The sequence below is a fragment of the Podarcis liolepis genome, assembly GCF_965112155.1.
Source record: "Podarcis liolepis genome assembly, chromosome: 7".
Lineage (NCBI taxonomy): Eukaryota > Metazoa > Chordata > Lepidosauria > Squamata > Lacertidae > Podarcis > Podarcis liolepis.
The window spans coordinates 91,561,643-91,575,679 of NC_139561.1; the positions used below are offsets into that span (position 1 = coordinate 91,561,643).

A 14,037-nucleotide genomic window follows, 5' to 3' on the forward strand; every position below is an offset into this window, starting at 1 on the left:
GGACCCAAAAAGTTTGGGAACCACTGGCTTAGGAGTAAACCCTTGAACTGAGGTTTAGACTAAGTATGGAATTGAGCCCCACATTAATGGGGTGGGGGAATCAGGGGAATCGCTCAATGGCAGAACGCAAACTTGGCACACGGAATAAAAGTCCTTGGTTCACTCGTTGCCATCTCCAGCTTCAAAGGACATCTGGTAGCCAGGATCGGCCGCTTGCCGCTTGTCAAAATAGAGAGAACTGGGCTAGGCTGACCAGAGTGGTGATGCATCGCGATAAGGCAAAGCCATATATTTGTGGGAGTTTGTCCGCCTCTCGTCGCGTCTTTTAAAAAAAGGAATATTGCTGATCTGCACTGCGAAGGCTGGAAAGATGCTTCCCGCAGCAGACCTCGTGAGCAAACTCACCCTGAGCCTGCTCCAGCCACTGACATGCTTCCTTCGCTTGGCTCTCCCTTCCAGGTCAAACTCTCCGACTTCGGGTTCTGTGCGCAGGTGAACAAGGAGGTTCCGCGGCGCAAGTCCCTGGTTGGCACCCCTTACTGGATGGCGCCAGAGCTCATCTCCCGGTTGCCCTATGGGCCGGAGGTAAGAGGGCTTCAACTTCCTAAACCTCCGGCTTTGCCTAAACAGAAATGTTTTCAGCACATGCCGAAAGAATGCAGTGAAGGCGCTTGCTTGATATCAAGAGGCAGGGAGTTCCAGAGGGTATGCACCGCCACATTCCACTAATCAAAGCAGTCAAGTGGTCATTTATGTGGTTTTGATGAAGTTGTCATTTTCTCTAATCAGCAGATATATATACCGTATTTTTCGCTCTATAACACGCACCCGACCATAACACGCACGTAGTTTTTAGAGGAGGAAAATCCGTAGGCATGCAACCTGTAGGCATTTCCTCCATAACACGCACAGACATTTCCCCTTAGTTTTTAGGAGGAAAAAAGTGAGTGTTATGGTGCAAAAAATACGATATATATCTTTTGCCTCCGTCCTCCATCCTGAGCTTTCAGGGAGAGGGAAGCTGTAAAATCCAAATGGAATGGAAAGCCTGCTGCCGGGCAGACTTGCTAGTCCAGTAGGGCCCCCATTTTGCAAACCAGTTACAAAACTGTCCAGGCTGGGGAGGGGGAGGCGGAGGCACCTTTTGCTCTTGTTCCCCTTTCTCAATTCCCCCCTCCCCCCTCCCCCCTTCTTCTGCTTCAGGTGGACATCTGGTCCCTCGGCGTGATGGTGATAGAAATGGTGGATGGGGAGCCCCCTTATTTCAACGAGCCCCCTTTGAAGGCCATGAAGATGATCCGGGACAACCTGCCCCCCAAGCTCAAAAACGTGCACAAGGTAAGAGACTCCTTTTCCTTCTCTCTTACTTTTCCTCGCTTGACTTCCCCACCTTGGAAGGATCAGAGTCAGGACTGAAATTTGATGTTGGGCCTCTAAGGATGAGGATCACAGGGTCTGGGTGAGGTCATGCGATGAGAAGCAGTGCTCAGCCATTTGGGTTAGAGAGCCAGTGTGGTGATGATGATGATGATGATGGGGTTATAGAGCCCGTGTGGTGGTGGTGGTGGTGGTGATGATGATTATACCCCGCCCTCCCCGGCCGGAGCTGGGCTCACGGCGGCTAACATCCTAAAACTAACACAGCATACAAAGAACACAAGAACATAAAAACAGGCAATCAATTACTTAAAATATATCTTAAAATTAGTTCAGAGGAAGTTGAAATCTGGACAGATGGCCGTCCATGGGTAAAATTGAGAGTGGTTAATATTCTCTAGGGCCAACTGTTACCACTGGTCTTATAAAGGACCTGTGAGCAGGCTAGGAGGCCTCTTTAATGCTTGTTCTTATACAGAAAGAAAAGAATCAGACTGAACCCCGACCAAAGACCTGGCAGAACAGCTTCGTCTTGCAGGCCCTGCGGAAAGATGTCAAAGCCTGCAGTGCTCTGATCTCTTGTGAGAGAGCGTTTCACAAGGCCAGGGCCACGGCCGAAAAGGCCCTGGCTCTGGTCGAGGCCAGTCTAATCTCCCTGTGGCCTGGGATCTTCAGGGTGTTATTATTTGCAAGCCTTAAGGTCCTCCGTGGGGCATACCAGGAGAGGCGGTCCCGTAGGTATGAGGGTCCTAGGCTGTTTGGGCTTTAAAGCTTAAAACCAGCACCTTAAACCTGATCCTGTACTCCACCGGGAGCCAGTGCAGCTGGTATAGCACTGGATGAGTGCGCTCCTGTGGCAAGGACCCCATGAGGAGTCTCGCCGCAGAATTCTGTACCTGCTGGAGTTTCTGGATCAATTTCAAGGGCAGCCCCACGTAGTTACAATAATCAAACTTGGAGGTGACCGTCGCGTGGATCACAGTGGCCAGGTCAGGGCGAGAGAGATAAGGCACCAACTTCTTCGCTCGGTGGAGATGAAAAAATGCCATCTTTGTTGTAGCTGTAACCTGCGCCTCCATAGAACGGGAGGCATCAAAGATTACACCCAAACTCTTGACGAAGGTGCTGGCACTAATTGCACCCCTCAAGGGATGGGAGTGGTTAGAGAGCTGGGCTAGGACCTGGGAGAGACCAGCATTCGAATCGCCACTCGGCGAGGATGAAGCTCACTGGGTGACCTTCAGCCAGTCACTGCTTCGTTCAGCCTAACCTAACTCACAGGGTTGTTAGGTTAGGGGATTAAATAAGGACCTGAAGGAGCGTCTCCACCTCCGTCGTTCTGCCTGGACACTGAGGTCCAGCGCCGAGGGCCTTCTGGCAGTTCCCTCCCTGTGAGAAGCCAAGTTACAGGGAACCAGGTAGAGGGCCTTCTTGGTGGTGGCACCCGCCCTGTGGAACGCCCTCCCACCAGATGTCAAACAGATAAACAACTACCAGAGTGAAGGCAGCCCTGTTTAGGGAAACTTTTAATGTTTAATAGGTTAATGTATTTTAGTGTTATGTTGGAAGCCGCCCAGAGTGGCTGGGGAAACCCAACCAGATGGGTGGGGTATAAATAATAAATTATTATTATTATTATTATTATTATTATTATTATTAGGCTTGTATAGAGGCATCCCCCCCCCAGCTTAACTTTACAGGTGCATAGAAAATAAGCGATATTCTTAGAGGAAAAGCATGCCTCCATTGAAGCATATACAGTGGTACCTCGGGTTAAGTACTGAATTCGTTCCAGAGGTCCATACTTAACCTGAAACTGTTCTTAACCTGAAGCAGCTAATGGGGCATCCTGCTGCTGCCGTGCCGCCAGAGCACAATTTCTGTTCTCAACCTGAAGCAAAGTTCTTAACCTGAAGCACTATTTCCTGAAGTGCATGTAACCTGAAGCGTATGTAACCTGAGGTACCACTGCAATTCCGACTGCAGGTGCTCCCCCTTCCTGTTTCTGCCCTTCTTGCCCTTCTGCCCCAAATGCGGCTCATGCCCCTCCTTTCTCCGCAGGTCTCTCCCTCCCTGAAGGGCTTCCTTGACCGCCTGCTGGTCAGGGACCCAGCCCAGCGAGCCACCGCCAACGAACTCTTGAAGCACCCCTTCCTGGGGAAAGCCGGCCCCCCTTCCTGCATCGTGCCCCTGATGAGGCAGAACCGGATGAGATGAAAGAGGTGGCAGAAACTGGACCATCTTACCAAAGAGAGAGAGAGAGAAGACACCTCCGTCGTCCCTGGCGAACCCCCCACCCCACCCCAACGGCAGCTGGAACCCCTCCAGGGACAACGGGCACCCCGTGGCATCTCCCTGCTGAAAGAGGGGGCTTCTCTTCCTCCCTCTGGGCGGCGTGGCCAGGGAGACGTGTCACCTCCTCGTTCCACCCTCAGGCCGACCCTCCCTTGAGGGACTCCTCTATGTCCGCCACTGATGCTGGAGACACAAGTCCCACGAACAAGTCCCACCTCCGGCAAGGAGGACGCCCTCTCTGCGCCACGCTTCTGTACTACTGAGCTCAGAGCAGGGTTTAGCACCCTGGAGGGAGGGGGGGTTGTTTTTTTTAACAAAAGACTGTAACAATTCCTGATTGCTGTTTAGCCGTTCATATCACACAAGTCTGGGGCAGCGGCGATTTGGGTGGGTAGGGGAGAGCTCGAAACGCAACCCCTCTCCAGTCCGTGGTTTCCGAGACCCCTCTCTCGTTCTTCTTGGTAGCACGTCTTTCCTCCCAGATAGCGAAGGACAGAGGTGGCGGGGGCCATTGGCAAGGAGTGTCCCAGAGAGGGGGTGGCAGGGAAGCCCCTCTCCCCACAGTCCGGTCAGATTTCTGGGGACTTCAGCTGAGCCAAGGTTGTCTCTCCCCCTCCCTGAAGAATCCTCTCCTTGCCCCCCAAGAGCCAAACCTGCCTCGGATTTTCAAACTGGGGAGAAACACTGCGTCTCTTGGTATTAGAGAGGAAGGGAAGGAAGCGAGGTGGGTTTTCTCAGGGGCTCCCATCTCAGGCAAACGAGACTCTCAGCTCTGCAAAGCAGTCTTTTTTTTTTTTTAGAAAAGAAAAACCTCCCTCCATAATTTCCTCCGTGCTCTTAACTGCCAGTTAAAGAGTTTCAGGCCCGGTTCTCTCGTTTTTAAAACGGTCCCTCTTCACAGGGGTTGTGCCCTTCCTGAGCTCCTTCCCCAACCCACGTCTCCCGCTGCTCAGGCAGGAACTGCAGTCGTCACGGGGGATCCTGACCCGGGAAGGCTGCTTTTAATCGCAAGTCTGCCTCTTCGTCCCTGGTCTCTGCGCCTCTTGTCGCCGCTTGGCCAGGATGGAGCTGCCCTGGCCCCTCTCTCCTCCTCGTCTTCTCTTTCCCCTTTGCTCTTTCTCCCCGCCTGACGTTGCCACGCTGAGCTTGCTTCCTGCCTTCGATAGTGGCAGCCGTTGCCCCTCCGCTTGCTCTTGAGCTTTGTACTCCCCACCTCAGGCAAAATTGCGACTAGCAAGTTTCTTCGGCCTGGAGGGCAGGCTGGATTTTTGGAAGTCCCCCCTTGTGGGCTTTGTTCTGCTCTTGGCCTAGGGTGTGCCAAGAACAGGCCTTGTTCTGGTTTAATTTTTTGTCCTGTCTCACAGCGGGGAGGCTTCCTCTTGACTTCTCCTTTGTGGCTGGTGACGCTCAGCTTGGGGGGTGACTTTGTCTGCCGCTCGCAATGTCACAAGTGTGACGTGGGGCTCCTGGGGTCAAGCGGCCGCGCGCCTCTTGGTGTTGCTCACCAGACCTGGAAACCTGCAAACCTTGAGCATAGCCTAGGAAGCAGTGTTAGGCAGGACGAAAAGGGAGCAGGAAGAGCAAATGAGCTTCCTGGGCGTTTCTCTGTGAGACTGAACCCGTCCCTGGTTGTGATGCTCTGTCGCTTTGCTCCCCCCCGGCTGAACAAGCAGTGGGATACCAGCAACAGGGCCTCTCCTGTCATTGCACCCCACCCCAGCTTATTGCTAGGCTGGGGGGGCGCGAGGAGATAGGGAGATCACTGCTCCTACGTTCCTAGTCTTTAAAATAGAGGCCAGTACGAGCTTGCAAAGTGGCACTTCCCTAAGCTCTTGCATTGTTGGCTTTTTTTGGGGGGGGGGGTCCGCTTTGCCAGTTGTTGGGAAGCAGCAGCGAAAGCCAGAGACCACCCCCTTGGCTCCCAACATGTCCCTGTGTGCCGTCTTGTGGCATGGGCAAGGCAGGAATGTCAGGGGCAGGACAGCAGCTTGAGAGATGAAGGCCGCCGGGTTTGGATCGGAAGCTCAGGTCCGTCCTTCCCTCTGGGTTGGAGAGGGCTTGAGCCCCCCGTGGCAGGAGAGTGGGGAAGGGTCTGTCATTCGCAGCGCTTTCTGGAAAGGAGGCTTGCTCGGGGGCCCAGGAGACACCGGGAGTCCCCTGGTGTGAGGGGAGGGGAGCAGGCAGAGGTCCCTCCCCTTTGTAAAGTAGGTGCAGCTGCCTTGAGGAACAGAGCTGGCCTCCAGAGGTCTCCACCCCCCTCCTTGCCACACAAGGCACCCGCTCCTTGCATGCTTGTACATACAGGATGGGCTTTTCTGCATGCAGGGTTACAGGGGAAGGGTTTTGCGGGGTTTTCTTCTTCAAGAGTTTGGGAGGCTTTCTTGCTTCCTGGTTTTAGGTTCTTACGGGTACAGGTTATGCATCCCATTTGCAGTGGAAATGCTTTTTGGGGGCGGGAAGGAAGCACCCCGCTTTCTGACGCCCCTCCTAGGGCTCAAAGGGCAAATATTTCTCACGTGCCCCTCCACAAAACCAGGATCTGCCTGTTGCTGCTTTTGCCGCTCTCCTGGCAAATTTGCTATCAGGTGCAACCACTCTAAGGGGCAGAAAACCCAGGTGATTGGTTTTTAAGACCCTGTGGGTTCCGCTCCTCATCTCCATTGGCATTAGCCAGGTGCAAACTGGCATATTTTAGGAGGGATTTGCAGGTGAGAAAGAGCCAGCCTTGGTCCGCACAGGGCAGAATTCCTGCAAGGGTCCAGGACTGAGCCCCTCTCTGCCGATGCTGTTGGCCTGCAATGCAGATACTCTGCAAGACATCCTCTTCCCCTGTTTGCTTCCTGCCTCTGGTGCTTTTCTTCTCAAAACTGGACAGTGTTTCATCTCTTCCAATCTCTAGAGGAACCCTTGCTTGCTACCGAGCTCACCTGGACCTTCTTTCCTAGCGCACCTGGCGTTTGCCTGCAGGCAAAGGCTTCACCCAGCGCTGCATTTGTGGATCCGCTCTGTTCTGCAATAAAGCCCAGGGGCTTTCCTCGAAGGCTTTCTCGGCTTCGAGCCTCAGTACAGGCTAGTCTTCGAGGGTCTAGCAATCACTCGAGCTGCTTCCTGCAGCCAGGACCCAACTCCCCAGCCCTCGTGACTTGGCATCACCACTCCAACCCCTTTCTGAGAAGCCGGGTTGTCCCACCTCCGGGAACAATTCTTTTTGTAACTCTATATACTGCAGCTTTAAATCTGAGCCACCCCACGGACTGTTCATCTCCTGGTAGCTTGCTGACAAATGGAAGGAGGTGGCAGCCCTAGAATCTCTGGCTCCTGAGGACTCATTTCCCCTCTTCTCACAGCCGTCTGCTGCCTCCGCTCTAGGAACTGGTTTCCCCCATGCACACAGGGGGGAAAGGAAACTATTTTTTTATGGCACTAACACACAGATGCACAAACACTACATTTTCCCTGCAGGGGAAAAGACTTCAAATCTCATCCTTTCAAGGCAGAGGGCGATAAATTCTCAGCCTTCCCAAATCCCGCATAACACTATATCTTTCCCCCAGTTTCCTGAGATGCAGGACTGGAATTTTAACCACAGGCCCTGGCAGAGAAGCCTCGCCCTGTCCCACAGAACTGGTCCCGCGTTCCTTCCTCCCCCCCCCCCCCCCGGTATCCTGCCTCCTTGTAGCTTGAAGATTTTTATATGACTGGAGGTTTGGGAATGGGGGTCTTGCTCCCCTCCCCGTGAGAATGACTACTGATTCATTTCTGTGGGTTTTTGTTACTTTTTTAAAAAGAGAAGTTATTTATATTGCATTTTTTTAAAAACACACAACAGTATTTTGCGTTGGGATGATTCTCCCCCCCCCCCATCCCCTTTGGATCTGTTGTTTCAGACAGACTGCTGTGACAAATTCCAGTAAGACGTTCTCGCCATGAGTTGTATTGTATAAAGAACCTGGATTCTTCATGTGATGAGATTTGGCTGTGGGTTTCTTTGGTTTGGTTGTTGTTTCCCCCCCCCCTCCCTCCCCCCTTTTCAAATGTGGTGTTTGAATTTTGGGTGAAAAGTTTTAAATAGTCAAAATTCTAGTTTTACAATTACAGAGGTGTGCTCCTTCCTTTGTTTTTAACTCTCTCGGGTCTTTCTTGGGAGGTTCTGTCTTCTGGGTTGGCGGGGGTGCGCATTAAGAGCGAAGCCGTCCGGCGATTTGGGTCACGAAACCCACCTCTTCCTTACAGATGCAAGAGGACAGAATTGTAGAATCAGAAGGGAGCCCCTTCTCAAGGGTCAGCTGCTAATAATAATAATAATAATAATAATAATAATAATAATAATATCTTTATTGTCATTGCCCCCGTCGGGGACAACGAAATTACTTGACTGCTCCATAAAAACACTAATTAAACAATACAGTATAATACAGCAAGGGAGATTAGATGACTTTCAAAGTCCAGGCTTCCCATTCAGGGCCGAGATCGCTCTGGAGAAGAAGCTGTTCTTAAGACGGCTCGTTCTTGTCTTCATCGTCCTGTATCTCCGTCCCGACGGCAGGAGCTCAAAGAGACAGTGACCAGGATGTGATGGATCTTTTACTATGTCCAGTGCCTTTCTATGGCACCTTGTGGCATAAATCTGCTCTAAGGTGGAGAGTGGGCAGCCAACAATGCTCTCTGCTGCCTTAACAACCCTGCACAACCCCATCCTGTCCTGGGTAGTACAGCCCCCTGCACTGCAAGGATCCCAGCTAAGCGACTTGGTACTGAAAACGTGCTCTCGTCCTCCTGATCAAAATGCTCGGGGGGGGGGGCCCTTATGAAGAAGAATGAAGGAAGCATTATAAAAAGGAAATGTTGCAATTGATGACTTCAGCTACAGGCTGGCCGGCTATATATCTTCCAGCCATGATAAAGTGGTAAAATTTCTAGATACCCTAAATGACTGTTCCCGAGTACAAGGAGCTGACCAGAGGGACGGTGGCCCTGGAGTCGTGCGGCACCCATCTGCTGCGAGATGTTACTGAACTGCTTGACAACAATGGCCATAGTTTTATTAAATTAAATGGCCAGTTGCCAAGAAGATCCAGTACAGGCAACCAGAATGATCGAGTGGGTGGAGAAATCCCCCCTACGAGCATCTGGGTTATTTTTAGTTTAGGGGAAAGGTAAGAGCTGATCTGATAGGAGTGTACAGTGGTACCTCTGGTTGCGAATGGGATCTGTTCCGGAGGCCTGTTCGCAATATGAAAAGAGTGCAACCTGCAGTGACGCATCTGCGCACACGTGGGTTGCGATTTGCCGCTTCTGCGCATGCGTGTGACATCATTTTGTGCGTCTGTGCATACGCGAGTGGCAAAACCCAGATGTAACCCTTTCCGGTACTTCCGGGTTGCCACGGGACGTATCCTGGAAGAACGTAACATGAAGCGGACGTAACATGAGGTATGACTGTCTAAAATGATGCATGGCATGAAGAAAGTAGGTAGAGAAGAAGAGAAAAGTTTGGATTTGATATCCCGCTTTATCAGTACCCTAAGGAGTCTCAAAGCGGCTAACATTCTCCTTTCCTTTCCTCACAACAAACACTCTGTGAGGTGAGTGGGGCTGAGAGACTTCAGAGAAGTGTGACTCGCCCAAGGTCACCCAGCAGCTGCATGTGGGGGAGCGGAGAATCGAACCCGGTTCACCAGACTACGAATCTACCGCTCTTAACCACTACACCACACCGGCTTCCTTTCCCTCCTCCTAACAATGGAACTCGTGGGCCTCCAATGAAGCTGAATATTGGGAGGGTGCAGGGCAGATAAAGTCCTCTTGCACACAGCGCAGTTAACCTGCGGAACTCCCTCCCACAGGAGGCAGTGGTGGACACCCAACTTGGAAGGCTTTAAAGAGGATTAGATGAATTTGTGGAGGATATTGCTATCAGTGGCTGCTTCTAGCCTTGATGGCTGTGTTCTGCCTCCACTGTGGGAATCAGGATGTCTTTGAATACCATTTTCTGGCAGCCTTGGGAGGAGAGAGGGATCTCGTTCTCTGGCCCTGCTTGTGGACTCCCCTTTTGGGAATCTGGCTGGCCACTCTGAGAACAGGATGCTGGCTTGATCCGGCAGGCTCTTACATCCTTGTAAAAGACACCGTATTTTGAACCCTCTCGTTGCCTTCACGTGGGGCAGTAAGCTGGTCTGAAATAATAATAATAATAATAATAATAATAATAATAATAATAATACAGTAATAATAATAATAATAATAATAATAATAATTTTTATTTATATCCCGCCCTCCGCAGCCGAAGCCGGACTCAGGGTGGCTAACAACAATCAAATAATCCAACATTCTAAAAACATTTCCTTATAAAAATTAATGAAAATCAAATTGATGGCAACCATTAAGCAAAATTCTGTGCAGATTGCCAGAGGAAGGAGTCAGGCTGCGCCCTGACCAAAGGCCTGGTGGAACAGCTCTGTCTTGCAGGCCCTGTGGAAAGATGTCAGGTCCCGCAGGGCCCTAGACTCTTGTGACAGAGCGTTCCACCAGATTGGAGCCACAGCCGAAAAAGCCCTGGCTCTGGTTGAGGCCAGCCTAACCTCTCTGTGGCCTGAGACCTTCAGGAAGTTTTTATTTGCAGACATATATGTCTGTGGGACATACCAGGAGAGGCGGTCCCGTAGGTACGTGGGTCCTAGGCCGCATAGGGCTTTAAAGGTTAAAACCAGCACCTTAAACCTGATCCTGTACTCCACCGGGATCCAGTGCAGCTGGTATAGCACCGGGTGAATGTGATCTCGCAGCGAAGACCCCGTAAGAAGAGTCTCGCCGTGGCATTCTGCACCCGCTGGAGTTTCTGGGTCAGTCTCAAGGGCAGCCTCTATGATGTGCTACTTTCGATGTGAAAAGCTGATTCCATGGTTTAGCATCCCAATACGTTTCCCTGGCCTCTGCACCCGAATTGATGCAACCATGAGACGCTCCTACTTGTGCAGCCACAAAATGTTCCTGGTATTGGTGGGCATTTGCCACCAGCGATGGATTCAGGGCAACCATTTTGTCCTCCATATGAGATCACTTTTGCGGGCACCAGGTGCTGTAAATACGGACCAGTTCCCCGCTGGGAGCGGTTGCTTTCAGTATGGCTAAGAAGAGATCTCTCCTCCCCGGGGTATAAATTAATGAGTTGGATGAGCTAGCAGGGCACTCGCCTTCAGAGCACACACACACTTCCCAGTTGGGTTTTGAAACAAAGAAAACAAGTTGCACCAAACGACTATAAAGCCCTTTTTCTAGCAACGCTTGGAATTTCCCCTGCTTCCCTCGAGCTGCTTTTAATAGCCTGCAGCCGTTGCATCAAGAAACCCCAAAGCGCAGCAAAAAAATTCTAAATTAGTTTAAAGTGTCTGGGCAGGTGAAGGGGAGAGAAGCACTATTAATACTAAGAATACACAGTGGTGAATTTTATTTTATTTTTAAAGAGATAGTTCATTGCCTGAGGGCACCTGCAATGATTCTTGCAAAGTTCTTGTCTATAATGACAATGGATGCTGGTTGCTGGGTCCATTCAGAAAGGCAGGCTATATACTGAGAGCTGTTCTGAACATGCTTCATTGGGGGAGAAAAACAGATATTTTAGGTTAAATGAACAAAGCTTTCTAGCAAACCAGTCGACTGCTATGAGACTTAAATGCAGGGACATTTATTATACAGTATGTTTACTGTATTAGGGACACGGGTGGCGCTGTGGGTTAAACCACAGAGCCCAGGACTTGCCAATCAGAAGGTCGCGGTTCGAATCCCCACGACTGGGTGAGCTCCCATTGCTCGGTCCCTGCTCCTGCCAACCTAGCAGTTCGAAATCACGTCAAAGTGCAAGTCGATAAATAGGTACTGCTCCGGCGGGAAGGTAAACGGCGTTTCCTTGCACTGCTCTGGTTCGCCAGAAGCGGCTTAGTCATGCTGGCCACATGACACGGAAGCTGTACGCCGGCTCCCTCGGCCAGTAAAGCGAGATGAGCGCCACAACCCCAGAGTTGACCACGACTGGACCTAATGGTCAGGGGTCCCTTTACCTTTACCTATGAGACTTAAAGCAGTTTGAGTAACTCGCCGCACGCTGACCTATAAAAAGTAAATATGCACGTTTCAGAACATCACATGACCTCCAGTCACTGCCATTTTTATCGCATTTATACTCCACCTTCCTCCAAGGAACAGTTCTCCTGTTCCCCATTTTATCCTGGCAACAGCCCTGTGAGGTAGGTCAGGCTGAGAGACGGTGATTGGTCACCAAACAATCTTCATGGCTGAGCAGTGATTTGAACCCTCGTCTTCCAGGTCCTAGTAGTCCAGTCCTCTTAACAACCAAACTGCACCACACAGTTCACTGCCTGCTTTGGGTACCCAGCAAGATAAAGATAAAAAGCGTGGGCTTGTAGGAGAGACTCCTCTAAGAGTTTGCTCATGTTGTAAAGAAATTTCCCTCTGTGGCCTTTGTGCCCACCCACATCCATAGACACCGACCTACTTTCAGACACATAAACATCATAGGCTGCTAAGGCGGTTGCAGGAGTCTACGGAAATTTGAACCCACTGCCTTCTAAGGAACTGGCTGTCTGGTGGGTGGGTGGGTTGCCCCCATACCTCAGGACTAAAAAAACCTTTGAGCCCAGATATGTGGGGAGGTGTTAATTCTGGTTTTGCTGCCATTTAAAGGGGGAGTAATTCTCCCTCCTCTGCACCCAGCCACCTCCAAGCGTTCCAGTCCTGCTGCAATGGCTGTGGTGCTCCGCTTGCCACCTACCCAATGGGTAAGATAAGGAATTCCAGGTGTTAAGTTGTGGGTGAACATATCAGACGACACAGCGATTCTTCAAACAGCTCTTGTTTATTCACAGGCCAGAACAGAACTGAACTGAAGGGTTCAGCCAGCCTGCTTATACAGAGCTCCACTACAACGCAACTGTAACCACTTTCTGTAACTATCCAATCACTGAACGTCACTTTCAATCCCCTATTTGCATATGTGGACCTGAGTGAAAACTATCTAAATTATCCCCCTGCTGGCCCAGGGTGAGAACTTCAGTACATAACACCTGGTATCAAGGTCCCACCCAAATCTACTTAAGCAACACCTAGGAGCGGGTGTAAAGTTTCTTTTGCCAGAATCCCAACCAGTGTTAAGAAATCAGCCAGTGTGTGTGTTGCGACTGGCATAGGTCCAATTGCGACCATGTGGAAATATCTGGGTACCAGGTTGGCAACTGACCTCTCCAACCTCCTCAAGCAGCTCAGCAGAAAAGCTTTTTTTTTTTTCTTTTATATCCCACCCATTTCTCCAATAAGTACATGGTTCACACCATCCCTACGTTAAACCCTACAATGACCCTCCGAGGTAGGTTAAGAGGGCTCCAAGGAGTCAGATGAGCTTCACGACTGAGTGGGGTTTTTGATCTTCGAGGTCCTAGTCCAACGCTCTAACCACTGCACCCCACTGCCTTCCTAGAGTCATCCTGCTATGAGGCAGCTTTATAAATTAGGTAGGCAAACAAATATGGGGAACACCAAATTTCGCTTGGAGCAGGATCTGAGATATTTCCCTCGGGAGCTTGGTTTATTCTGGATTGTTTTATTTGAGCCTAGAATTGTAGAGTTGGAAGGGCCCCCATGGGTCATCTAGTCCAACCCCCAGCCATGCAGGAATGGTGTTTTAACGTGTTGTAAACCGCTTTGAGATTTTTTTCTTTAAAATACAACGTGGTATAGAAATGAAATTAATAATAATAATCAAACTCCATTGCAGAAAAAGGTGCCAAGACATTCTGTTGGTGATTAGCATATATCTGAGTTTCTAACACTGAATTGGGACACGGGTGGCGCTGTGGGTTAACCCACAGAGCCTAGGCCTTGCCGATCAGAAGGGCGGCGGTTCGAATCCCCGCGACGGGGTGAGCTCCCGTTGCTCAGTCCCTGCTCCTGCCAACCTAGCAGTTCGAAAGCACGTCAAAGTGCAAGTAGATAAATAGGTACCGCTCTGGCGGGAAGGTAAATGGCGTTTCCGTGCGCTGCTCTAGTTCGCCAGAAGCGGCTTAGTCATGCTGGCCACATGACCCAGAAGCTGTACGCCGGTTCCCTCGGCCAATAAAGCGAGATGAGCGCCGCAACCCCAGAGTCGGCCACGACTGGACCTAATGGTCAGGGGTCCCTTTACCTTTACCTTAACACTGAATTCCCAGCAGGACTGTGCTCTTAGGTGCTCTGCTGACACCTGGCTCACCTGTGGCCTTTGACTCCCAATGTCCCTCCACCCCTGACTACTTACTGGTCATGTTTTGGGGGTGTGAGTTGCCATTCAGCAACACCTGGGGGCCTGCATGTTCC

The 14,037-nt window shown here is 50.8% G+C and overlaps 1 protein-coding gene and 1 long non-coding RNA gene across 7 annotated transcripts in view; both read left to right on the forward strand.

Annotated features, from left to right (window-relative positions):
• Positions 1 to 7,769, forward strand: part of PAK4 (p21 (RAC1) activated kinase 4) — an 80,180-nt gene extending 72,411 nt beyond the window's left edge. For all 6 annotated transcript variants that reach the window (XM_083516175.1, XM_083516176.1, XM_083516173.1 and 3 more), the window contains 3 exons: positions 460 to 585; positions 1,204 to 1,338; positions 3,439 to 7,769. In XM_083516175.1, the coding sequence (XP_083372301.1) occupies positions 460 to 585; positions 1,204 to 1,338; positions 3,439 to 3,594 (417 nt within the window). In that variant the 3' untranslated portion in view covers positions 3,595 to 7,769. The remainder of the gene's footprint in view (positions 1 to 459; positions 586 to 1,203; positions 1,339 to 3,438) is intronic.
• The window catches only part of LOC310712949, a 2,318,697-nt gene that overhangs the window by 431,293 nt on the left and 1,873,367 nt on the right, over positions 1 to 14,037 (forward strand). The window lies entirely within an intron of this gene.